Source organism: Dendrobates tinctorius, unplaced genomic scaffold (assembly GCF_039654945.1).
Source record: "Dendrobates tinctorius isolate UK_male_01 unplaced genomic scaffold, ASM3965494v1 ptg000216l, whole genome shotgun sequence".
Lineage (NCBI taxonomy): Eukaryota > Metazoa > Chordata > Amphibia > Anura > Dendrobatidae > Dendrobates > Dendrobates tinctorius.
Window position 1 is genome coordinate 3,882,075 of NW_027361883.1, and position 24,996 is coordinate 3,907,070.

A 24,996-nucleotide genomic window follows, 5' to 3' on the forward strand; every position below is an offset into this window, starting at 1 on the left:
GTTACCGAGGAGTCTTCTGGGGGTATTGCGTCATTGACCGAATCGCCTTTTGGTTAGGAAAGGTGATGAATTAGCCGATATTTACCAGGTTCTTTTTTGGGCACAATACCTAAAGGCGAGATTCTGAAATTTTTGAATGGTAATGATTGAAATGGGCCCGCCATCCTGCCGAGTTCTACCTCTTTTGTGATTTTTTGCTGTAAAATCTCTGGGAACTCTCGGGCTGATTTAAGGTTTTTTGCCGATGTTGGTGTTCGGTTAAATTTAAAGGGGATGAAGAAACCGTCCTTAAAACCGTCGTATAAGTGCTGAGCAGCTTCTTTATTGGGATAAAGGCTTAGCCAAGGGCCCAAGGCGGCTACGCTCACCGGGGGTTTTGCCTCGTAGCAGTTCAGCTTGCGAGGCGTGTCCACCTTGATGCAGGGTGTCCGCCGCCGCAGGCTGAGCAGTCGTGTCTATATCTGCATGCCGCCTGGAAGCGAGTTTCCACCATTGAATAACATGCAGGCCCCTGGTCTCCGTACGACCACAGAGTTTTGGCCTGCGGCTGCAGAGAGACTAGTGGCCGATGATGAAAAGGGAGGGTGTTTTTGTGTAAGCATTAATCGTAGCCAGACATCTGTGGCTTTAACTCCCCATCCTAAATCTTGTTGCAGGGCTAGCCTCCTGCGGAACTCGTCATAGCGCCTCCAAGCGACGCCACCATGAGACTTAAGAGTTATATATTAAATCCATATATATGAATAACTCTGAGCAGCGTTCAGGATGTTTTTGGCCCATTATACATCCTAGGACAGCGAAGGCCTGCAGCCAGTTGTTCATTGTATGTGCTACTTTACATCTGTTTCTATCTTTTGACCAATCGCCAGTCCTCCTTTCCTTATCCACTGACTGTTGGTCCGCTGATAAGTGACCATATGTCTATATAGTCGTCATTCCAGATCTTCTCTTTTTTCTCTAAGTCTATGTGTGTACCTAGCGGACTAATTCCGCAGAAAAATGCATCTTTATGTAGACTAGCTGATTGAGATATGTTCCTGGTGACGGTTTGACCACTGTGCTGATTAAAGTGGTCGACTAGAGCCCTGATGGCAGATGCCAGGTTGCTCTCTTCTGTGTATGTTGATTGGTTATGCGAGACTCACCGCTGTCTGTCGCCAGTCGAGTATCTCCTTGTGAAGGAGGTACCCCTGCGATATCCTGCTCCCGGCTGGAGGCCCGATCTGGCCCAGAAATGTCTTGGCCATTGGAACGTGGCTGGAAATCTGAATCGATGACAGAACTTCGATGCTGATGAGCCATGGTGGAAAGGGAAGGATCTTCTCGGATTAATGACAACGATGGAGCCCGTCGCAGCCGAAGGCTGCTGTGAGCTTGTGACGGTGCTATGCGTCTGACTGGAGGACGCAAGATGTTCATCACTGCTCCTCCGGCTAGTGGTCTGGTTTGGAGATTCCGTGCGACGTCTACGGCTTGATGACCAAGAACGCCTGCTGCGGTGGCCCTCGGACACATCGGACTGCCCTGATGTGGAAGTTGACCTCCGTCTGGAGGAGCGTGACCTGTGGCGACTCCTGTTGTAGGTACACCTTCTCCTGCAACGGGAACAACGACAGCCAGAGGGACAGTGAGAAAGGTGGTGGCGGGAGGAATCCGCAGAGGAGGGTGTGGAGGATCTGTGACGTATGTGGCTACGTTCGTAGTGGCCGGGTGTATGTTATTTTGTAGGCTGTCGAGTAAGTGGTGTGGCGTTATTGCTTTCACTGTAGGTGTTTAATGGGGATGGCGTTCTGACCGCCAATGAAAGTGTGCGACGCAGGTATTTGCGACAGTGGTGGGGTTGGTGGCGTGTAGTGTGCTGCGTTTGTGTAACACGTAGGTTTTGTTGCAGAGCGACCTGAACGGTCGGGTTGGGAGGGACTACAGCCTGAAGAACCCTTATTCCAAATGTGAGATCGGAGAACCGATGCATGGGAGAGGTGCTGCCCTCTTATGCCTATAGGTTTCCTGTCCCTGAAGGATCCCCTCCTCTCATGGTGCGGTCATGGAAGACCGAATAAATACTGATAGTGTGAATGTGGCCTTATACAAGCTGTATGCTGACTACTTCACGTTCTATCAAAATGTTAGATCTTCAGACTTGGCCCATAAAAAAAAAAAAATATCTTTACAGAAGTGTCAGGGGATGTACTCACTTTTCTGATACTGTATATGTTAATAGTTCACCATCACTCTAGTAGTGCGTTTATATCAATGCTTGACAATGCCATTGCCCGGTGTAAACTGCATCCTTTTCACAAACATTTTCCCCGCTCCAATCCCCCCCCCCCCACACCCATTTTCCCATACATTATAAGGTTAAGTGAATGGTGTTAGTTACACCTAAACCTCAAGCCCTCACTCATACAGCGATTCAGACGGAAATAAAATAAAGCTCGGCGGGTAGGAGCTATTAAAGAAGCTCAGAACATGCAATAAATGCCCGATTAGAAATAAAAGGTAGCGCCTATTTTTCCCCTCTAGCCCACATGAAGTGTGTGATGAGACAACGTTGGTACAAATTACGGCTTCTTCCTAATATCAGGACCCCTTGGATGTTAAATCATGGAGTGTTTGGAGCCTGTCTGCTGCGAGCTGAGGTCGGATGCACATCCTCTGCATCATAAATGGTGCATACATCACACGAAACAACGTAACTCTTATTTATTAGAAATGCCCTTTGTTACAGCTTGCGTTGCACATATTTGCAAGGAAAAAAATAAAATTACATTCTGCATGACAAGCAAAGAAAAATCTCTTCTGAAAGCAGTGCGACAATGCGACTAACTAAAAATCATACTTCATATAAAAGGGTCTTGCTTAAAAACTGAACCAGTGTTACAATACTAATGGTGAGGAAACTTGGAGGGGGATGTGTGACCACTGTGGAAAAGTCATCCAGGAAGGTGGCAACCAGGGTGAGTCCCAACACAATATTCACATTAAAGGGGACATGTCAGGGAACCTCAAGGGGGGTGTGGACAAAACCACTCATGTTTACATCAGGTGAGTGGCGCGATGTCTATGCGTCGGCAAGACACTTAGCTGGACAAGACATGACATCAACCAGCGACACTCATCTAGAGTCCTGAAACTTAAGCATCAACACAAGTGTGTCACAAGAACAAATGATGAACTGATGTGAGAGATGATCCTCCGCTACGCTATTTATATGTAAGAAAAAAAATCTAGCAAGTTATTTATAATACAACATAAACATCTGCCCTATGAAAATGTACATGATGGACCCAATCGTAGAAACGCGACGTCACAAATCGGTCTATAACGTGCTGGAAGATTTCTCCTCCGGAGCTGCAGGTAACGTGTCCAAGTGTTTCTAAAAGAAAAAGGAAAAAATAAGTCAAAATCAGATGTCAGGGTTGACTAGGACATCCTATACAAATTGGTGAGATCAGTGTGCATTCGCTCCGTGGCATGTAAAGGGTGCGGATCAGCAGCGCCATACACGACTGCATGCAGACAGCAGTGACGTCTCCTATCGTAAAGCAGTCACTCCGGTTCTGATGATTAACCTAGGCAGGTCACACAACAGATCCCAGAAGAGACCATGTGTATTAATGCCTGAAAAACCCCTAAAAAATACATCTGATAGCAACTCGTTTAATAAACAGTTCCTGTAGAATTGGAGTAAGGCCACCATCAGATACATACTTCAGGTGTTGGCATGTGCCCAGATTATGTGATCATTTACATGAGATGTTGACTTAATTCTAAGTGACACAATTCAGGACGCTTTTTCCAACAGGAGATCAGTAACACTGCAGTGCCATCTAGTGGGCCACCTGTGAAAGGAAGGCACAATGTGAGCGGTGTTACCTCTACTTGCTGGTAATGTCGCAGACTTCTGCAGTGTTTCAGTTTTGAGGAATCGTCCATGTAAAAAAGGGAACACAATTCACAAAAATATCCTGTTTTAGGTATAAGAAATTCAAGCCCTGCAAAACATTAAAGAAATGATCATAAAACACTCAAATCTGGTTTAGCCCAAAATACATCCAAGTTCTTAAAACTAAGTCATATGCTTCACCGACTGCGTTGATACAGAAGAGAATATACTGGTCACCAGATCTCTACAGAGGACTCACCAACTGCGGTGCTGGAGTTGTATGGCGCCAACTTTGTTTTTCCCGCTGGTGGAGTTTCCAGTTTAGATCTCTTGTCAGCTGAAAAGATAAAAAGAGGTGAGAAAGAGCAAAATGTGATGGCCTATGTTGCCGCTGACAGGCCGGCAAAGCATCTTCTCACATTGTCAGTCCATCAGATAAAATATAGTTTCTCTGCTGCAATCATGATTGAATGCTTTGAGTTCTGTTTGCCCCCACCACGTCTAGAATTGCTCTGCACAAATATACCTGTACATCCATGGTGGGCTCCACAACTCCACATGTAGCGATCATCGGCCATGTTACCCAGCCATCATCTGCCTGTAACAGCAGTGACCAGAGCTTGCTCCAGTTGATGCCATTTACCATCTAGATGCCTGTTAATGACACCTGCATTTACATAGAGCAAATGCCAGTGCAGCAGCTGCCTTGGCCCCCACATTGTTATCATGGGGATCAGATGGGTTCAAATGGCAAGTGGAGACCACCTTGGGACTTCTGCAGTGTCCAGCCATGTCAGCAGGCTGTAGGTGATTGGCAAGGTTCCCATCATGGAGCCTGGGGATTAGGTTCAGTTTTGATTTGGAGGGTGGTGTTGGGTATGGGAGAGCATACTGGCATCTTACCTGGTTTACCCGTGGTGGTTGCACCATCTTTAGCGAGCTTTGCTTCAGCTGGGATGCTGCTCGGTACCGCTCCTTTGCTTGTATGAGGGGAGCCCGCTTGCTGTAGGGAGACTTTGTTACCTTCGGCACTTTCAGGGAGTGGTCTTTTTCGTGGTCGCCCCCTTCTTGCGGGGGGTGCTATTAGGAAAAACAAATCAATGAATTAGTATCAGGCTGTAACCATTACTATGGAGGAAAAGGTTGACATTTCCTAACACAGTTACGTCGGACTTGAATACGTACTGGGCTCAGAGGCTTTGCTCTGGTCGGACACTTTGGCCTTTGAGGATTTACTATCGCCATCTGGTTTGGGCTTGTTTTCAGACTCTTCCTCCTCATCCCCGACCTCATCCACCGTCAGGAACTGATGCTCGATATCGGCAAATGACATCTCGTCGTCGTCCTCAGTTTTCACCTCATCCAGAGTCACTAGCGGTTGCGCCAGGTGGTCTCTCTTGGCAGGGGTGTCCTGCCGGCCTTCAGGCTTCTGCTTCTCTTCTGGCTCTTTAATGCAGTCCACCTCTTTCACGGCAGCATCCTTTGTTTCTTGAACTAATTTTGGCTCCTCTACCTTGGGCATCACGGTAGCTGCAGTCTGCTCCTCACTGACGACCAGCTGACCCTTATTTGAAGTCTTGGGCATTGCAGAGGAGAGCTGCACTGTGGAGGGGTCCTGGGCCTCATCATCGTCGCTTATCTCATCCAAGGTCATCAGCATCTGCTTGTCTTTGGCGATGGCAGGTACTTCCTCTGTAGCCATCTCATCTTCTGTCACCAGGGACTGGGCTGTCTTGTCGGCTTTGTTCTCCTGGGCACAGGCACTTTCCTCCTCGTCACCCACTTCATCTAAGGTGACAAATGACAGCTCAGGTGACTCACCGCTCACCATCCGGGACTTCTTTGTTTCTGAGGTGACGGAGTCATTTTCTTTCCTCTTTCCTTTCCTGGCAGTATCGGGCTCTCGTGCATTCTTCTTGGGGTCTATGTGCTCCTCTACAATCTCATCCACAGTAACAAACTCATCCAGGTTAAATGGGAAACTTTCCTCCAGCTCTTTCTAGAGACAAAGGGAGAATATGGGAGTGTCAGACATTTACTATCACATTATTTAGGCTACGGTTACAGCCAAAAAAAAACAAAAAAAACAAACAAATCTGCTGGATTTCTGCAACTAAAAGGTTTAAGCACTGTAGCAAATGTAGCGTCTTCTGGTGTCTGCAGGTGCGATTAGTCTGCAGTAATTCTTCATGTCGGCCTCCTGGCATCAAAAATGGATTTTACGGCGAGCAACCAAAAAACATTCTCCTCTTGTTTCCAGGCTGCCGACCATCCTAAAACTTCCTTTCAACTTCAGCTGTTGACCCACTGAAATACGTCATAAGGTTGTCAGTGCAGGCTTCGTGGCGTACTTACCTCTTTAGATCTTGGACTCCAGTTGTTGCTTTTGGAGCTTCGAGAGTAACGTGAAGAAGTCTGTACAAGGAAGAAAAAGGGGAGAATAAACTGAGAACAAGTGCAGCTCAGTGAACTTCAATGGATTTTTTTGTAATTAAAGCCTCGCTCAGACATACAATTTTCAAGTACATGTGCCATCCGAGTTGTTCTGGGATAAAACACGCACACATGTGCAGCTGGCTGGAAGCGCGTCATTCATCAAACAAGTCAGCGCTCCTGTCACATGATCACGGGGAGCAGATAGGTTGTCGTGACAGTCAGGGGTCTGCTGAAGACCCCCATGCCTGTCATTACGATACTCTGTAGATGCCAGTTCATGACCGGTGTTCATAGATCGCGATTTTCTTTATACATAGCAATGCTGATGCCACTATGTATAGGACAAGCTACTAGACAATCGCAGCTTCGAGTAAATACAGTGGGGAAAAAAATAAATTTTTCAAAACATACGTTTGGCATCACCGAGTTCAGAAATGTCCGATCACACTATAAAAATAAATCAAGATTGGTAAACGGCGTATCAAGAAAAAAAGTTCAAAGCGCCACAATTACGTTTTTTGGCCCCCATAACGTTGCAATAAAAGGTAATAACAGACGACCAAAATATCATAAATACCCCAAAATGGCATCAATAAAAAAGTCAGATTGATGCACAAAAGACAAGTCCTCACCCAGACCCAGATCCCAAAAAATGGAAACGTTAAGGGTCTTGGAATATGGCGACAAGCAAAATTATTTTTTCCTTAAAAATGTCTACATTTGTTTTTACCACTTAAAAAAAACCAAACAAAACAACCTAATGTAATCCGCTGACGGGTCAGTTTTACCGTATAGTAATCACTGTACATAAACGATTGTGGAATTGCACTTTTTTGCAGTTTCAAAGCACTTGGAATTTTTTTCCCCCTTTTCCAGTGCATCACATGATAAAACTGTGTCATTCAAAAGTATAACTGTACATAAAACAGTTATGGCTCTAGGCAGAAGGAAAGGGGAAAAATGACAAGTGCAAAAAAAGTAAAGTCGTGAGATCATGAAGGAGATAAGGAGACTGCGAATATTGTGAATTCCTAATGGGCCAGCACTAAAATCTACAGCTATTCCAGCGATCTCAGGGCAGCAGCTGCATCTTGACACAGTTCTGGGACTAGATATGTTATGTCTGATGGTAGGACTACCCCATACCCAGTGGGTAACTTACACTGCCTCTTGTCCGGTCATCCTTTCTGCTACTTGTCCGGGCCTCCCTCTCCCGTGTCCGGGCTATATCCTTCGAGTCTCTATCTGGCTGTGAAGTCACATACTTTCCGGTGCTTTTCTTGGAGCCGGATTTGGAATGACTGGAGGCGCTATCGGCTGGGCTGGACCTGTTGCTACTGGATCTTGGTGTGCTGGTTTCATAGTAGGATGTCCCTCTTTCCCTTGAAGACCTCTTCCTGGAGTCCACAGTTTTTAGTGTTGCCCTTTGGCTCTCCAGTGTGACTGTCACGGAGATCTCTCCCTTTTGGGCGTTGTATTTGGTGGTCCTGATGGACGCACTGGATGTTGCTCCCGACTCCGGTCCTTCCTTTCCAGCCTTGCCTTTAGCTGATGTGGCTGCAGCTTTCAACTTCGACAAGTTCTTCTCTTCCGCCTTTCCTGCAGGGTTCAAGTTGGCTTTCAGTAAATGACCTTGTTTCCTTTCAGCCTCTGGGCTGTCACTTGTACCTTCATCAGCAGATGCTTCTATGTCTTTCTCTGTGCCAAGCGGAATGTGCTCCAATTCTTCACTTTCCTCTTCATCTGACTCCACAGAGACGAGAACTTCTAACTCCTCCGACCATTGAGGATGAGACACAGAGAGAGGCTCGGGATGATACGTTTCCGGTTCTGCCTGTATGTACAGAGGAGACGAGTCCGAAGCTTCAGGTGCCTGTGCTGCCTCCTCTTCGTCATCATCATCGTCGTCGTCATCATCATCTGTGGCCACCATATAGAAGGTAGAGGGCTCAGCAGGGGACTCAGCAGATGTTGTGTCCGATGTCACTTCAGTGATACAAGCAGGAGGTGCTGATGCATCCTCAGGTTTTGGCGACCCCTCAGGTGCAGAGGATTCCTCAGGTTCTGCCGAGTCCACCTCCATTTCAGTGTCGCTGATCGGAGAGGGGGGCGCAGGTTCATTTTCAGACTGTGTATCATCAATAGCTGTTAGTTTCTCTTCTGTGACACTTGGCTTTTTAGATTCAGGAGCTGCTGGTTTTTCTGTGACACTGGGCTTTTTAAATTCAGGAGCCGTTGGTTGTTCTGTGATACTGGGCTTTTTAAATTCAGGAGCCGTTGGTTTTTCTGTGACACTGGGCTTTTTAAATTCAGGAGCCGTTGGTTTTTCTGTGACACTGGGCTTTTTAGAATCTGGAGCTGTTGGTTTTTCTGTGACACTGGGCTTTTTAGAATCTGGAGCTGTTGGTTTTTCTGTGACACTGGGCTTTTTAGAATCTGGAGCCGTTGGTTTTTCTGTGACACTGGGCTTTTTAGAATCTGGAGCCGTTTTTTCTGTGACACTGGGCTTTTTAGAATCAGGAGCCGTTGGTTTTTCTGTGACGTCGGGCTTTTTAGAATCAGGAGCCGACGGTTTTTCTGTGACATCGGGCTTTTTAGATTCAGGAGCCTTTGGATTTTCTGTGACTTCGGGCTCTTTAGATTCAGGAGCCTTTGGATTTTCTGTGTTGATTACATGGCTGTTAAGAATTACAAACAAATTAGACCCCTTCCATCAACCCCTATCTCATGCACTTAAAGAGACATCACCTAGAGGCCATCCTCTTTGTGTAGGATTAAAGGGGGCAGTCTCACCAGTGATTTCTATAAACACCACTCATTAGCAGAAGTAGCAAGAAGAGTCCTGGAAGCTCAGACTCTACTTCTGGTAAATTGTTCCTTAAGGGGGGAGGGGGGCATCAAGGACCTCTCTCTAGCCACAAAACACCATGCTGAGACTGCCATTTGTGAAATATTGCCTCCGTACATAATTTACAGTGGGTACGGAAAGTATTCAGACCCCTTTAAATTTTTCACTCTTCGTTTCATTGCAGCCATTTGGAAAATTAAAAAAAGGTCATTTTCTTCCCATTTATGTACACTCTGCACCCAAATTTGACTAAAAAAAAAAAAAAAGTAGAAATTTTAGCAAATTTATTAAAAAAAAGAAAAACTGAAATATCACATGGTCATAAGTATTCAGCCCCTTTGCTCAGTATTGGGTAGAAGCACCTTTTGAGCTGGTACAGCCGTGAGTCTTCTTGGGAATGATGCAACAAGTTTTTCACCCCTGGATTTGGGGGTCCTCTGCCATTCTTCCTTGCAGATCCTCTCCAGTTCTGTCAGGTTGGATGGTGAACATTGGTGGACAGCCATTTTCATGTCTCTCCAGAGATGCTCAATTGGGTTTAGGTCAGGGCTCTGGCTGGGCCAGTCACAAATGGTCACAGAGTTGTTCTGAAGCCACTCCTTTGTTATTTTAGCTATGTGCTTAGGGTCATTGTCTTGTCGGAAGGTGAACCTTCAGCCAAGTCTGAGGTCCAGAGCACTCTGGAAGAGGTTTTCATCCAGGATTTCTCTGTACTTGGCCGCATTCATGTTTCCTTCAATGGCAGCCAGTCGTCCTGTCCCTGCAGCTGAAAAACACCCCCATAGCATGATGCTGCCACCACCATGTTTCACTGTTGGGATTGTATTGGGCAGGTGATGAGCAGTGCCTGGTTTTCTCCACACATACCGCTGAGAATTATCACCAAAAAGTTCTATCTTCGTCTCATCAGACCAGAGAATCTTATTTTTGAAAGAGAGAAAAGACCAAGCAATAAATGGTTTGCACACCTGAATGAATATCAAATATATAAATCACAATTTATTAGGGAAACACACAATAAATCTTAAAACCATTTAAAAACACAATCAAATCACGACACCCCAGGCCCAATTTACATGTGTAATAATACCATCTGATATACCAGTGTTATAATGCAATAGGAGGCTGTATTATCATTACACATGTACATTGGGCCAGGGGTGTCGTGATTTGTTTTTAAATGGTTTTAAGATTTATTGTGTGTTGTTTCCCTAATAAATTGTGATTTATATATTTGATATTCATTCAGGTGTGCAAACCATTTATTGCTTGGTCTTTTCTCTCTTTGAAATTTATGGTTCATTTTTCCATGCATGGTTTTTGCACCCGCACTAACCAATATCAGGTTTCTGGTGCACCCTATAGTGCTTTGTGTCAGAGAATCTTATTTCTCATAGTCTGGGAGTCCTTCATGTGGTTTTTAGCAAACTCTATGCAGGCTTTCATATGTCTGGCACTGATGAGAGGCTTCCATGGGGCCACTCTGCCATAAAGGCCCGAAGGTGGAGGGCTGCAGTGATAGTTGACTTTATGGAACTTTCTCCCATCTCCCTACTGCATCTGTGGAGCTCAGCCACAGTGATCTTGGAGTTCTTTTTTACCTCTGTCACCAAGGCTCTTCTCCCACGATTGCTCAGTTTGGCTGGACGGCTAGGTCTAGGAAGACTTCTGCTGGTCCCAAACTTCTTCCATTTAAGGATTATGGAGGCCACTGTGCTCTTAGGAACCTTGAGTACTGCAGCAATTCTTTTGTAACCTTGGCCAGATCTGTGCCTTGCCACAATTCTGTCTCTGAGCTCCTTGGCCAGATCCTTTGACCTCATGATTCTCATTTGGTGTGACATGCACTATGAGCGGTGATGTCTTATATAGACAGGTGTGCGCCTTTACAAATCAAGTCCTATCAGTTTAATTACACACATCTGAACTCCAATGAAGGAGTAGAACCATCTCAAGGTGGATCACAAGGAAATGGACAGCATGTGACTTAAATATGAGTGTCTGAGCAAAGGGTCTGAATACTTCTGACCATGTGATACTTCAGTTTTTCTTTTTCAATAAATTTGCAAAAATTTCTACATTTCTGTTTTTTTCAGTTAAGATGGGGTGCAGAGTGTATATTAATGAGAAAAAAAATTGAACTTTTTTGAATTTACCAAATATCTGCAATGAAACAAAGTGAAAAATTTAAAGGGGTCTGAATACTTTCCGTACCCACTATAAACTTGTGTCTGCCCACGTATTGTGCATGCCTGGCACGTGGTCTTCAGGTCAAAAACCACACCAATGGAAAAATTGTGGCTCTAAAGCATTTCCAACCTACAGAAGCACGACAGGTACCAAGAAATCAGCGATAATGTGGGGGCAGAGTGCCTCGTGCTCCTTTGATGGTGCAGAGACAAAGCCATCTCTGCTTGTAGAATGGGGGGGGGGGCACACAGTTAGTGCCATCAATTAGCCTGTGGGAAGATGATAGGGAGGAGAGTGGTGCACCCGTTTGGTTCAAACACTATAGCCGTTACAGGAAAATTCTGTGAGGCTCATGGACACATAAGGAAGTGAAATGGTCACGTTGTAAATTTACCTCGGTTTGTCCTCTTCAATGTAAGCTCTATATTCATCCTGTGAAGAAAAAACAAAAATACTAATAATTCAAGAACACAGGTGCGAGTGTGTAATATTTTACACACAGACATTCTTACTACATAAAAAAAAAAAAAGAAAAAAAAAAAGTTGAAGTGACTGGTCATACAGCCCCAAAGTACCTCAGCGAGTGTGGTCTGGGAAGGGAGGGAGCACTTTATGACGTTTTCTCCAATGCTGCATGGATACTGAGACAGGAAACTATGCATGGCTTTGGCCGCTGAGGGGCTATGCAAGTGGACTATTGCCTGTAAAATGGGAAGAAAAAAAAAATTACACAAAACAGATCAAAACAAATAGAGAAGCTTTAGGAGTCATTGCATGAGGTCTCCAACCACTGTATGTGTAACTCCTTCATGACAAGGCAATTTTCTGTTTTGTTTAATATTTTGTTTAGGAGCCATAACTTTTTTTTATGGCCGAATAAGTGGTTGTCTTTAGTTGGACAAATTGCTTTGAATGACAATATTCATTTTGCCAAAACTGATGTTAAAACAAAAAAAAACAAAAAAAAAAAAACTGTCCCCCAATGAGGCGTAGGAGAAAAAGGCAATTCTGGTGTTTTGATTTTCTTTTCTCTATTATCTGTTTAAATGGGTTAATAAAGTTACATTTTGATAGATAGGACTTTTATTGATGTGGAGTCACCAAATGTCTTTTTTTAAATGGGTAGAAAAAAAAAAATTTCAAATTGTTATATTTGAAAAAAACAAGAAGAAAATCTACTTTCATTTGTTCGTCCCCTTAGGGGGATTTGATCCAGTCGTTTTCCAATTGCTTATTCTGTATATGGCAATACTACAAAATTGCTTTATGTAGTGTAATAAAGCACGGTCACCTATGAACTCCAACCACAAGTTGGTCTTCGCAGGAGCACTGACAGGTAAGGGGGGTCTTCAGAAGTCATAGCAAACCATCCACAGCTTGCACAGCAACTTCTGCCATCAGAAATTGACAGCGCCATTTAAGTGCTTAAAGACAGGTTCTGATAGAGGAAGACGATGACTGAATAACACAACCATCATTTGCTGGGAATACGGCAAGCTCAACTCCGTAAGATGTTTGAAAGGTAGGGAGTTGACAATGAACGTACCAGCATGTGAAGTCGAGAAAAAGTTAAAGAGTAACTAATCAATTAACATAATATATATAAAAATAGATTTAGTTACTCCTAAGTGTTTGCATTGCTATGTATGACCAGTAGGGGGCAGCGCTTATAAGTGCAACCTACTCACCTTCTGCTTATTACTGAAGATCACGTGGTGCTCAACTCTCCCAAAGCGAAGACCCACGCGAATTATCTCAAAATCTTCCACAGGTGTTTCAGGCAGGTTTGTGAGATGGACGAAAGTCTCATATATTGAGGGTGTGATCTGGAGACGGGGAAAAAATAAAAATATATGTGTAAGTTTTCTGGCTCAATATGGTTTCCCATGTACAAGGTCTCGGCTCAGTGAGTGGGATCGTTCTCCCCCAGAGATGGTAACCTGAATCTGGGGTATTGATTCCCAGTCACAGATTATTTCTCATCGTAACTCCTGATGGTTTATAGGAGAAACCAATCCTTGCAACCAAAAGGAAAATTGTGACCATTAAAAAAGTCATATTTACCTTGTAGGAAGCCTGCTCTATGAGATCAGCAAAGATGAGATCCTGTGAGGAAAAACATAGCAATGAATAGGGCAATAATCAGAACAAGCACACAAGACTTGCGATGACGGATGACTTGTCTTCCTCCTGATTTAGCAGCAGTGGAGGAGAACTGGGACCTGAAGCCATCCGTCCAGTCCTCAGAGAAAGCTTGTAAGAGCTTCTGAAAACTCCAGCAAGCAGCCCAGTAAGTGACACATCGCTGTAATCACATCTGTCTCAGATTAGTAGACAGATTCCCTCTACAGAACTGAATAACCTCAAAACTATACATTAGCCTTAGAAAATCAGTCTCGTTCTGATTTCCCCTCAGAGGACATCACACGGACCTGGAGTGCTTCACTTATCTGTACACACATCAATATTAAGGATCCATGTGTCCAATCTGCCAGAATTGGTGCATGTCCTACTCATGAGTTTTGAAGGTAAGACTAAAAATTCTATGAGGATCCATGAAAATAGAAGGACATTGCTTAAAGTCAATGGATACATTAAAGTTCAGACAGTTTATACCATTCAGTTTTTTTAAAAACAGATGGGGAAAAGAAGGATTTTTGGCACTCATCGTAAAATCTCTCTTGGGAGTCTTCATTTGGGGGGGGGGGGGGGGGGGGGGGACACTGGTAACCATGGGTGTATGCTGCTAATAGGAATTAGCTCCTCAGTGCACACCCACCGACCGGCACAAGGCACCTCAGTAGGTGAAAAAGCAGAAGTAACTACAACAGAATTATATACAGGCCCAACAGAGGCTCAAACCAGGGAGGGTGCTGCGTCCCCCAATGAAGGCTCCAAGAAATAAATTTTATGATAAATATCAAAAATCCTTCTTTCTTTATCTCTTTGTTGGAGGGATAGAGGTAACCATGGGACGTCTTAAAACAGTCCCAAGGGAGGGAGCAGAATATCTTGCTCAAATCAGGTCGGATGGTGGGCAACCGCCACTTGTAACACCTTGCTACCCGAGCCGGCATCAACCAAACAGTAGGTATGTACATTGTAGAATTTTGCGAATGTGTGGAGAAATGACCAGGGTAGCAGCCTTGCAAATCTGAGTTGCAAAGGCCTGGTGGCGAACAACCCAGGAGGCCCCTACCTCTCGGGGGGAGTGAGCCCTAAGTCCCGAAGGGGGTGGTCTGGCCTTTACATGATAAGCCTCCAGTATAGGTGAGCGAATCCAGCAAGCAATGGTATACTTAGAAGTAGGTAGTTCCTTACGGCAACCCTCAGGAATGACAAACAAGGAGTCAGACCGTCTGAAAGAAGTGGGTCATTGAGAGGTAGACACGTAGAGCTCTGACCAAATCCAGTTTGTGAAGAGATCTTTTGAGCGGATGAACAGGCCAAGGGGCAGAAGGAAGGCAAGATGATATCCTAGTTGATGTGATAAGAGGAGACCACCTTAGGAAAGAAGGCACTGGTCTGAGGACCACCTTGTCCTGATTGAGGATGAGAAATGGGGAGCAACAAGTGAGCTGCCAGCTCAGACTCGAGACCTGGCTATGAATTGAGGCACCTTGTGATTCATCCATGACGCCATAAGATCAGCATCAGGATTCCCCATCTCTGACAGATCTGATTGAATACAGCGGGGTGGAGGGACCACTCACTAGAGGAAAAAACCTGAGGACTCAGGAAATTGGCGGCCCAATTGTCGACACCTGGAATGTGCACAGCTATTACTGGCACGCGCCGCTAGGCCCAAGTCAGAATCTGTAAGACCTCTGACAGGAAGGACTTGCTGTGTGTGCCAACGCTGTGGCATTGTCGGTTTGAATACGAAGTGCTTGTAGAAGGTCCTGCCAGTGGAGAAGGGCTCTGGTTACCAGTATACTGATGGGAAGGGAGACTTGCCTAGAATTCCAGTGACCTTGAATTGGGTGATGAGAAGGAACAACTCCCACTATCCAATAAGGCTGGCATCCGTCGTGACAACTAGCCAGTATTGATGGAAGAATGATCTTCCAAGCTGAATGGGTTAGGAGAGGATCCACCAAGCCAACAACGGTCTCACTCGAGGAAGTAGTACAATGAGATGGTGCAGGGAAGAAATCTTGTCACAAGCTGACCGGAGAGCCAGCTGAAGGGGATAGGTAAGGAACTGGGCAAAATGAATGGCTTCCCCAGAACTCTCATGCAGAGCCGAAGTGAGCGTGGGGTTGGGCGCTTTAAAGAGTGAATCCTCAGCTGGAGGGCCAAGATTTTTCCTTCTAGAAGGACTCTGGTATGTGCCGTGTTGAACAACATACCTAGGAAGACTAGGTGCTGGGCTGGAATCAGGGATGATTTCACCCCATTGACAATCCAACCGAGGCAGGCAAGAGTGTTCAGGGTGATCTGAAGGCTGTGGCAGCAGTCGCGGAAAGACGAACCCTTGATCAGGAGGTTGTCCAGATAGAGGATAATCACTATCCCCTTGGATCGAAGAATGGCTATGACAGTTGTCATCACCTTCGTAAACACTCTGGGGAGCAGAGGCTAGGCTGAAGGGTAGTGCAGTGAACTCTTAGCGATTCACCTGGATTGTGAATCTGAGAAATGTCTGATGTGGGACGCAAATCAGAACATGAAGGTAAGCATCCTGAATATCCACCGAGCATGGAACTATTCACATTCCATAGAGGCGATTACCGAGCAAAGGGATTCCATCCTGAAATGACAGAGGCGCACCTGCCAATTTAGGAGCTTGAAATCCAGGATCGGACGCAGGGAGTCATCTTTCTTGGGGTCAACGAGAAGATTGGAATAAAAACCTGCAAAGCGTTCTTAAGAGAGAATTGGTACGATGACTCACGTACAGGGGAGATAGCCTGAATACCTTACAGATTGGGACATTTTTATCGGTCGAGCACTGAAAGCCACGAGTCTCAGAAAAGATGGCCATCCACCCAGAGAGTACTCCCAGGTGGGCATAACCTGTAGCTCGGGAGCCACATGTGGCTCGCGGCCCCAGGAATTGTGGCTCGCGAATGTCTGCCAGCTTGGTGGATTAGCTCCAGGTCTAGCAAACAGGTATGAAGAGTACATCTCAAAATGGTGAATTTTTGAGTAGCCTTGCACAGAAACAGCAGATCTGGATGCACATATACTGGTCTTAGAGATGTTTTAGGTATGGTACGCTGGAGGATGGTACTACCTGTTAGAGGATGTTCTGGAATCTGGATGCGACAATGTGTTGGGAGTCCTTGATGGGAGAACACCGAATTGGGACATTGTGGAAACCCCTGGTTCTCAGTGTACTGCTTTGGAATGATTTCTGTGGAAAAGCTTCAGTTATCATAATATCCGTAATGGGGGCTTTGGTTGACACTACTTTGAGGGGGACAGGAACAGGATGTTGCTCGTGACCCCTTCTCAGAGCTGAATGTGGCTCACGACCCTCTCGGTGCTGAATGTAGCTCTCAAGGTCAAAAAAAAAAAAAAAAAAAAAAAGAGTTGGTGACCGATGGCATAACCAGTCATGCAGCTTCCTGCTGGATGGGAAATCAGTACTGTTAAGAGGGGATCCTGGGAGAGGAGAAGTGACAAAACTGAAGAGAACGTCTCCTGGTGAATGGATATTTTGGCTTAGGCTGAGGAAGAGAAGTGCTCTTACCGCCTGTAGCATTCAAAACGTGCTGGTCCAATTTAGAGCCAAAGATACGTGAACCCTTGAAGGGAAGACTGGTAAGCAATTTTTTTGGAAGGTGGGTCAGGGTTCCAGGCCTTAAGCCAGAGAATCCTTTGTATTTCTACAATGTTGCTAGTGACCTGGGCTGAGCAGCGTCAAGGGAAGCGGTAAGTAGTTCCCTGCATGGAAAATCTAGTCCGCAAGATCAGCCAGTTCGCCTGGCGAGGCGGTAAATACGATGCCTTGTCAGAGGAGCTTTGCCCAGGCGGAGACAGTCTTGGCTGCCCACATGGCAGCGAATAGGGGGCTGAGGGATGCGCCAGCAGCCTTGAAGGCTGATTGAAGCACTTGCCAATCTGTCCATCGGTGGAGTGCTTGAGAGAGGAACTATCAGGCAGTGACAAAACCATTTTAGTGGACAGACGAAAGTCCGGCAGATAAACGGTCTGTGATTCTGCCCACCTGATGAGTTCCAGACTAAAAGGATAAGATAGCCAACTGTTTTCTACCTGTACACTGCTTTTCCAGGTGCCCCCATTGTTTTGTAAAGCATCCCCCTTGAACTCCTTGTCATTGGAAAACGTCTGGGAAGGACATTTTGCCTTTTTGAGTAAGTGATCCTGAGGAGGACACTCACTCACGCGCTGATTAAATATTACTAACAAGGTGGTGTGACCTCTCCTGCAATACCAATGCTGTCATAAGGGAGAGCGTGTGCGAAAATGGAGATAGGCTGCTGCACCTGAGGGGGCGAGGACCAGCCGCAGGGAATGGCCGGACTGATAGGGGGAAAAGTGCGTGACACCTCGCACGCTGATGGGATAGCGCATGGAAGGGAGGTGTGACTAAGAGCGGGCCGAGACCAGGGACTAAATTAGCTTCTGACATGGTGCATCTGCAGTAGCTATAAGCATAACTCTGCGCGGCAGAAGAGCATCGTTAAGGGACTATGGAGAAGAGGGGGGCAACACTTCTCTGAAGTCCTGACTCCCTTTATCTTGAGGACGGCATTAGGAACCCTCGGGTAAGAAGGGGGACACTGGGAGAAGTCAACCCTTCTCGAATCGCCGTGGTCCTAGACGGTGCAAAAGACGGTATCAACCCCAAATGAGGGAAGGCCACTGAAGAGACCACAGTCTTCCTCCCGGCCCAAGCCGAGGAGAGGGCTAGGGGGAGAAATAGACAAGGAACTGCCCACCACGAGCACCGTGAAGTGACAGGGGGAAGGGTCGCAGACCAGATAGTGGGCCACGTGGATGGCACCACACTGCTCTCTCGGTTACTCCTGTGCAGGGAAACAAGAGTGAGACGTTACACCGTTACCCTGTAGAGAAGAACCTGAAAGCCAAAAGAATATTGAAACACAACAGAATGACCTAAAAAAAGAAAGACTGATTTGGCATCAGATTTAGGTCTGCCCCCTACAAACACTAAGCGAAAACTGACAAGCTTTATGCCGGTCGGTGGGTGTACACTGAAGAGGAGCCAATTCCCTCTTTTTGGCTACTGCCAGCCTCCTAGCGACAGCAGCATACACCCATGGTTACCTGTGTCCCTAAATTAAGCAAGAAAGAAAAACCACGTGTTTGTGTGTGTGTGTGTGTGTGTGTGTGTGTGTGTGTGTGTGTGTGTGTGTGTGTGTGTGTGTGTGTGCATGCGTGTGTGTTTTAAGGAAAAAAAAGGTAAAATTAACAGTGCTGTTCCAGCAATGTAGGAGCTCTAGGGTGAATTATTCCAGACCCACTACCGATACCAATAAGCATTTAAAAGCTGTGGTACTTGCAAACTAGGTATTAACTACGCAGGGTACCAAAACTTTTGCAGTGACCCATTTTCCTTTTTGTAGAAGATTAAATTAAATGTGTCATCTGTAACTTAATAATAAATTTTATTTCTATAGCGCTGACATATTCTGCAGCACTTTACATTTCAGAGGGGACTTGTACAGACAATAGACATTACAGCATAACAATAATAACATAGATCATAACAGATACCAAGAGGAATGAGGGCCCTGCTCACAAGCTTACAATCTATGAGGAAAAAAGGGGAGACACGAAAGGTGGGTGGTAACAGTTGCCCTGATTGTATGGACCAGCCATAATGTTAAGTGTGTAACAGTACGGATGCAGAGGGCTAATGGATGCATAAAACATGTGGGAACATGATGCGGGGAACCTGGTTATGGTAAAAAAAAAAAAAAACTTTTGGCTGTGCCACATAGGGATAGATTAGGTTAATGTGTTGAGGCGGTAGGCAAGTCTGAATAAATGCGTTTTCAGGGCACGCTTAAAATTGTGGGGATTGGGGACTAATCGTATTGACCTGGGAAGTGCATTCCAAAGAATTGGCGCAGCACGTGTATAGTCTTGAAGACGGGAGTGGGAGGTTCTGGTTATTGAGGATGCTAACCTCAGGTCATCAGCAGAACGGAGGGCGCGAGTAGGATGGTTTACTGAAACAACGGAGGAGATGTAGGGTGGTGCTGAGCAATGAAGAGCTTTGTGGGTGAGGGTAATAAGTTTGTACTGGATTCTGGAGTGGATGGGTAGCAAGTGTAATGACTTTAGGCCTTTTAGAGATCATTTCATCTTCAACTTGCTTAACTGTTCAAAATAAGAATAACTGACCACGGGTGCCCAAACTTTTACATGCCACTAATTACTTGTAATGGCGCCCACTGATGTACTCTTCTGACCACCATCACAGGACATCTGAGACTAGGCACCTAATACGCATACTACCGGAGCTCCGTCCCAACGCACGGCACTGCTGCGATAGGCGTTTGGGCACTAGGAGAATCTTGAACAGAATTGGAAAAATTAGGTGGGCACTCAGAGGTGGTCGAGAGACAGTCAGAGAGCCCGACAACAATTATATAAAACAAGTCAGACACAGGAGCGTTGCATGCAAGCTGCATGCTTTCCAAGGTAAGTGTTTACCCGACTTTGTACATTTTCTCCAGATGTTCCGGTCATCCACTATCCATGACCACGGTACACAAGCCTTTCTGGCCTCTCGAGAAGTCAGCTTACCTCATTTTTCAAATCCTTGTACCTTCCTGCGACGCTTATGGATAGCAGATTGCCGCCAAGGTAAGTTGGGAAAACGTTATAAAACTTAATCATTGAGTCCAAGGAGGTCCTGCTGGGCAGCTGTAGGTACGCCTGTATGGACGCAAAGGGGAGAAATGATGGCCCACGATTCAGTCTCGACAGTGTTACACAGCACCCTGCTCTGACAGCTTTCTACTGACTCCATACATTACTGGGGTCAGCAAATCACAACTTTTAGTGATATAAAAACTGGATCTACACTAGAGTATTGATGCATGTATGGGCATGACTGAGGCATCCCACCCATAGACCAGCTCATTGCCTCGGCCATGTGACTGACAACTTCCAGAGAATTAAATGACTTGCTTTACAGCCATCCCCACCCCCTAGCGGGAGTCTTCTGAGGGGCAGGGCTAGCGAGTGATCTGGATCGCCATGTAATTGGCTGAGTACTGCCATGTTGTGTTTGTGGAGGAGCGGGTGGTCAGCAGATCATATGGGTTATTCTAATTAATATGACTTGGACGGGGTGAAGCCTCAGTCACAGTCTGACAGATTTTTTTTGGCAGAGGACTCAGTTCCCATGGGGGGGGGGGGAGCCAAGATAGCAGAATAGTTGCATTTGCGTCTCGTCTGAATGAGACCGTCTCAGCAGCACTCACATTTCAGCAAACACTGGACTGGGCTAAGGCAATTTTGCTGCCGTCCTTGACATACTAATACGTGGTCACAGCTCGTTGCCTACATGACCGACCATCGCTGCTGCGCGGTTCTGTTGGTCTCCAGCAACAAGCTGTAAACTAAAGTGTTGTGTCAAAACTGACTAAAAGTCATCAACAGAAAGCTGCCCTGATAAAACACTGACTTATGGAGGTGGGGAAAACTCAATAACAGTGGTCCTTAATCCACATGGACAGGTCACTGACCTAGAAGAAGAAAAGAAAAATCTAATCTGGACCAGGCTTAAATCTGAAAGAGCGGCATATGATGGGGAAGTGAGAATATGTGGCAGGGATCACATGCTTCTACTCCTCATCTATTACCTATGAAGATGAAAACTGTCACTTTACCTCTTTATGGGTGGAAACGACGAGGACGTCCGTTACACCGCCAAATGGTTTGGCCAGGTTGGTGATTTCATCCACGGTGTACTTGGAGTCAGGCAGGTTGGAAATCAGAATGACACATTTGTCGTCATGCTGCAGGGAGAAGGAAACGTGTCACCTTTACGTCACAGACATCACGATGCACAGAGGAGAAAGATCGGCTGGCGGCCTACCTTCAGGGGAGGATCTTCCAGCATGTAGCACTTGATAAAGCCGGGAGGAAGATCTGGAATAAAGAACACAATCGACAGATCAGCAACGAAGCAGCAGAGCAAGTGACTAAGAAACCACATGCATCCTGACGGGAGACTCTGCCATGATGATCAGCCTTCATTACCAGCAACACGTAGTCACTGGGTGATAGACAACTTTGCATTTTTAGTTCTCTGGATGCAGCCAGCAGTGTAAAGTATGGAGCTGTTCATAAGCGGCCTACAAAGTGAGCTCTTCATCCTGGTCTCCATCTCCTATCATGACTCCAAGGCTATACAGTTGTGGCCAAAAGTATTGACACCCCTGCAATTTTGTCAGATAATACTCAGTTTCTTCCTGAAAATGATTGCAAACACAAATTCTTTGGTATTATCTTCATTTAATTTGTCTTAAATGAAAAAACACAAAAGAGAATGAAGCAAAAAGCAAAACATTGATCATTTCACACAAGACTCCAAAAATGGGCCAGACAAAAGTATTGGCACCCTCAGCCTAATACTTGGTTGCACAACCTTTAGCCAAAATAACTGCGACCAACCGCTTCTGGTAACCATCAATGAGTTTCTTACAATGCTCTGCTGGAATTTTAGACCATTCTTCTTTGGCAAACTGCTCCAGGCCCCCGATATTTGAAGGGTGCCTTCTCCAAACTGCCATTTTTAGATCTCTCCACAGGTGTTCTATGGGATTCAGGTCTGGACTCATTGCTGGCCACCTTAGAAGTCTCCAGTGCTTTCTCCCAAACCATTTTCTAGTGCTTTTTGAAGTGTGTTTTGGGTCATTGTCCTGCTGGAAGACCCATGACCTCTGAGGGAGACCCAGCTTTCTCACACTGGGCCCTACATTATGCTGCAAAATTTGTTGGTAGTCTTCAGACTTCATAATGCCATGCACACGGTCAAGCAGTCCAGTGCCAGAGGCAGCAAAGCAACCCCAGGGCATCAGGGAACCTCCTCCTCCATGTTTGACTGTAGGCACCGTGTTCCCTTTTCATTCAGACGCCGACGGATAGTACGGGTTGACACTGTTGTACCCTCGGACTGCAGGGCAGCTTGAACTTGTTTGGATGTTAGTCGAGGTTCTTAATCCAACATCCGCACAATCTTGCGTTGAAATCTCTTGTCAATTTTTCTTTTCCATCCACATCTAGGGAGGTTAGCCACAGTGCCAAGGGCTTTAAACTTCTTGATGACATTGCGCACGGTAGACACAGGAACATTCAGGTCTTTGGAGATGGACTTGTAGCCTTGAGATTGCTCATGCTTCCTCACAATTTGGTTTCTCAAGTCCTCAGACAGTTCTTTCGTCTTCTTTCTTTTCTCCATGCTCAATGTGGTACACACAAGGACACAGGACAGAGGTTGAGTTAACTTTAATCCATGTCAACTGGCTGCAAGTGTGGTTTAGTTATTGCCAACACCTGTTAGGTGCCACAGGTGAGTTACAAGTGCTGTTAATTACACAAATTAGAGAAGCATCACAGGATTTTTTGAACAGTGCCAATACTTTTGTCCACCCTCTTTATGTTTGGTGTGTAATTCTATCCAATTTGGCTTTAGGACAATTTTTTTGTGTTTTTTCATTTAAGACAAATTAAATGAAGATAATAATAAGAATTTGTGTTTGCAATCATTTTTAGGAAGAAACTGAGTATTATCTGACAAAATTGCAGAGGTGTCAATACTTTTGGCCACAACTGTATTCGCCGTCTGGCTCTGCCTTTCCTGGAAGGTGGCATACCTGATTGCCATCACTTGTATCTGGCGGCTCCGTCCTGCCGCGCTCCTTTTCCTGTTCTTCACCCGGATCGTTCTTCCTTTCTTCTACCCTTCTAGCCCCGAAGAGAAATCCTGAGACCGTTTTGGATCTGGTCAGAGTGAAAGTGACGACTTCCTTCAGACTCCCCGTTTGTCATTCCAGAAAGACCTCACCACGTTCTCTATGCCTGTAAGGCGACCATTGCCTGTCGGCTCACCTCTGACATACTGGTTTGGCTTATAAAGCAAAGAACAAAGCGGCCCCGACAAAGCTCATTCCACTCAGGCAGCTGCTACTTGGCCCCTGTTCACACATTCTTCTAAATTTTACACTGGTCACACTTTGGCCTCAATGGATCAGGTCAGCTATTGTGGAAGACTATAATTCCAATGATAAATCTCCAAGCTCCGGGTCACTGCTCATTCCACCATGGCAGTCGGGACCTCTTGTGCCTTCAGGCCTCTTCTGCTCAGGTCTGCAAGTCCACCACCTGTGCATCAGCTCATACATCTGTCAAATGTTACAAAATCCTCTTTATGGCTTCTGCCAATACTAGCTTGGGGCTGTAGGTGCTGCATACCGCTATCTGTTGGGTGGTGCACATGGTCAGCTGTGGTTTTTCTCACAAATTAGGAAATCTCATAGTCCTCTGTCCCCTAATGCCATTAACGAGAATATTGGATTTTGTCACTTCCCGTAAAATCCCTTTCTCGCTCCCACCCCCATCCCTGGTGTTCTGGGCCAGGAATTAGTTTTGTAGCCTGTGGCCTCTATTAATCTTCACCAGATTCAGGTCATGTTGGTTCCTGAGTTTTGCTGGTTTGTTTTTTTTCCTCCCACAGCTCTTAGCAGTAAACCGAGCTGCCCAGAGTCTGAGGAAATGGGACTGCCAACACTACTTCACCTAGCGTGAAGCCTTTTTGTGGCAGGGTGTGCACCCACGCTCCTGGGTCCCACAATGGATTGAACTAGAGTGGAATTTTATGGTAAATAAAAAAAAAAAAAAAAATCTATTTCCCTGACAAGGATTTAAAACCAACTAGCTGCAATGTCAGGTCAAAGTGAAAAAGAAATGCTCCGTAAAGGCTTTTCCTCAAACGTAGTTCTGTTGAAAAATGTGTTGGATTTGTAAGCTAAAACTAGAAGTGGCTCCAAAACATTAGTTGCAAATCTTCCCATTGTTCGTCTCTGTAGGCTTCAATCCATGTTTTGTTTCTGAAATACTGACATGTGAATAAAGCGCAAAGAAGTTTGGAAACTATGTCCTTTTTGTTCCCACTTGACAGATCTGCTACACCAATACACGACAAGGAGAAAAGGTCCCTCCGATACACAGTTCGCAATGATATCACTACGTCCGAACTTAGGAATATCTCAAGGGTAATCCTACCGTAAATATTATAATTGATAATGTCCAAGACACATGAAGAATACACTTCTGAGCCCCTGAATCTTTTCTCAAGTCCTGGGATCCCACAAACTTAGCCTGAAAAGGCTGTCCGTCGAGAATGACTAGAGGGGTGGCCTTCTATCACGTCTATAAGCCTAACAGAAAAGGCTGAAAACGTACCTGTCTGTGCTGCAGATTTAGCAGGTTCCACTCTGGAGAGGGCGAAGGGGAAGAAAAAATGAAAAGCTATTATAACTTCAGAAAACCAAGCTAATCATAAACTCCTTGCAGACGCAAGCATGCCATGTATAGAATAAAGCTACTTACTTTTCATTCTGCTCAGGGCTCTTTACATATGTCTGTAAAGACAAAACGAAGGACAAGGCTTTAGATCGTATGG

At 45.5% G+C, this 24,996-nt stretch overlaps 1 protein-coding gene across 1 annotated transcript in view; it reads right to left on the reverse strand.

The window, feature by feature from the left end:
* Nucleotides 1-2,688: 2,688 nt before the first annotated feature.
* Nucleotides 2,689-24,996, reverse strand: part of ZNF638 (zinc finger protein 638) — a 55,621-nt gene continuing 33,313 nt past the window's right edge. Inside the window, exons 9-24 of the mRNA XM_073555077.1 lie at nucleotides 24,924-24,955; nucleotides 24,777-24,808; nucleotides 21,409-21,461; nucleotides 21,200-21,328; nucleotides 20,109-20,240; nucleotides 13,425-13,466; nucleotides 13,049-13,186; nucleotides 11,936-12,061; nucleotides 11,755-11,792; nucleotides 7,485-9,000; nucleotides 6,242-6,301; nucleotides 5,072-5,885; nucleotides 4,790-4,966; nucleotides 4,146-4,223; nucleotides 3,877-3,995; nucleotides 2,689-3,376 (exon numbers count right to left, since the gene is read on the reverse strand). Of these exons, the coding sequence (XP_073411178.1) occupies nucleotides 3,320-3,376; nucleotides 3,877-3,995; nucleotides 4,146-4,223; nucleotides 4,790-4,966; nucleotides 5,072-5,885; nucleotides 6,242-6,301; nucleotides 7,485-9,000; nucleotides 11,755-11,792; nucleotides 11,936-12,061; nucleotides 13,049-13,186; nucleotides 13,425-13,466; nucleotides 20,109-20,240; nucleotides 21,200-21,328; nucleotides 21,409-21,461; nucleotides 24,777-24,808; nucleotides 24,924-24,955 (3,543 nt within the window). The 3' untranslated portion in view covers nucleotides 2,689-3,319. The remainder of the gene's footprint in view (nucleotides 3,377-3,876; nucleotides 3,996-4,145; nucleotides 4,224-4,789; nucleotides 4,967-5,071; nucleotides 5,886-6,241; nucleotides 6,302-7,484; nucleotides 9,001-11,754; nucleotides 11,793-11,935; nucleotides 12,062-13,048; nucleotides 13,187-13,424; nucleotides 13,467-20,108; nucleotides 20,241-21,199; nucleotides 21,329-21,408; nucleotides 21,462-24,776; nucleotides 24,809-24,923; nucleotides 24,956-24,996) is intronic.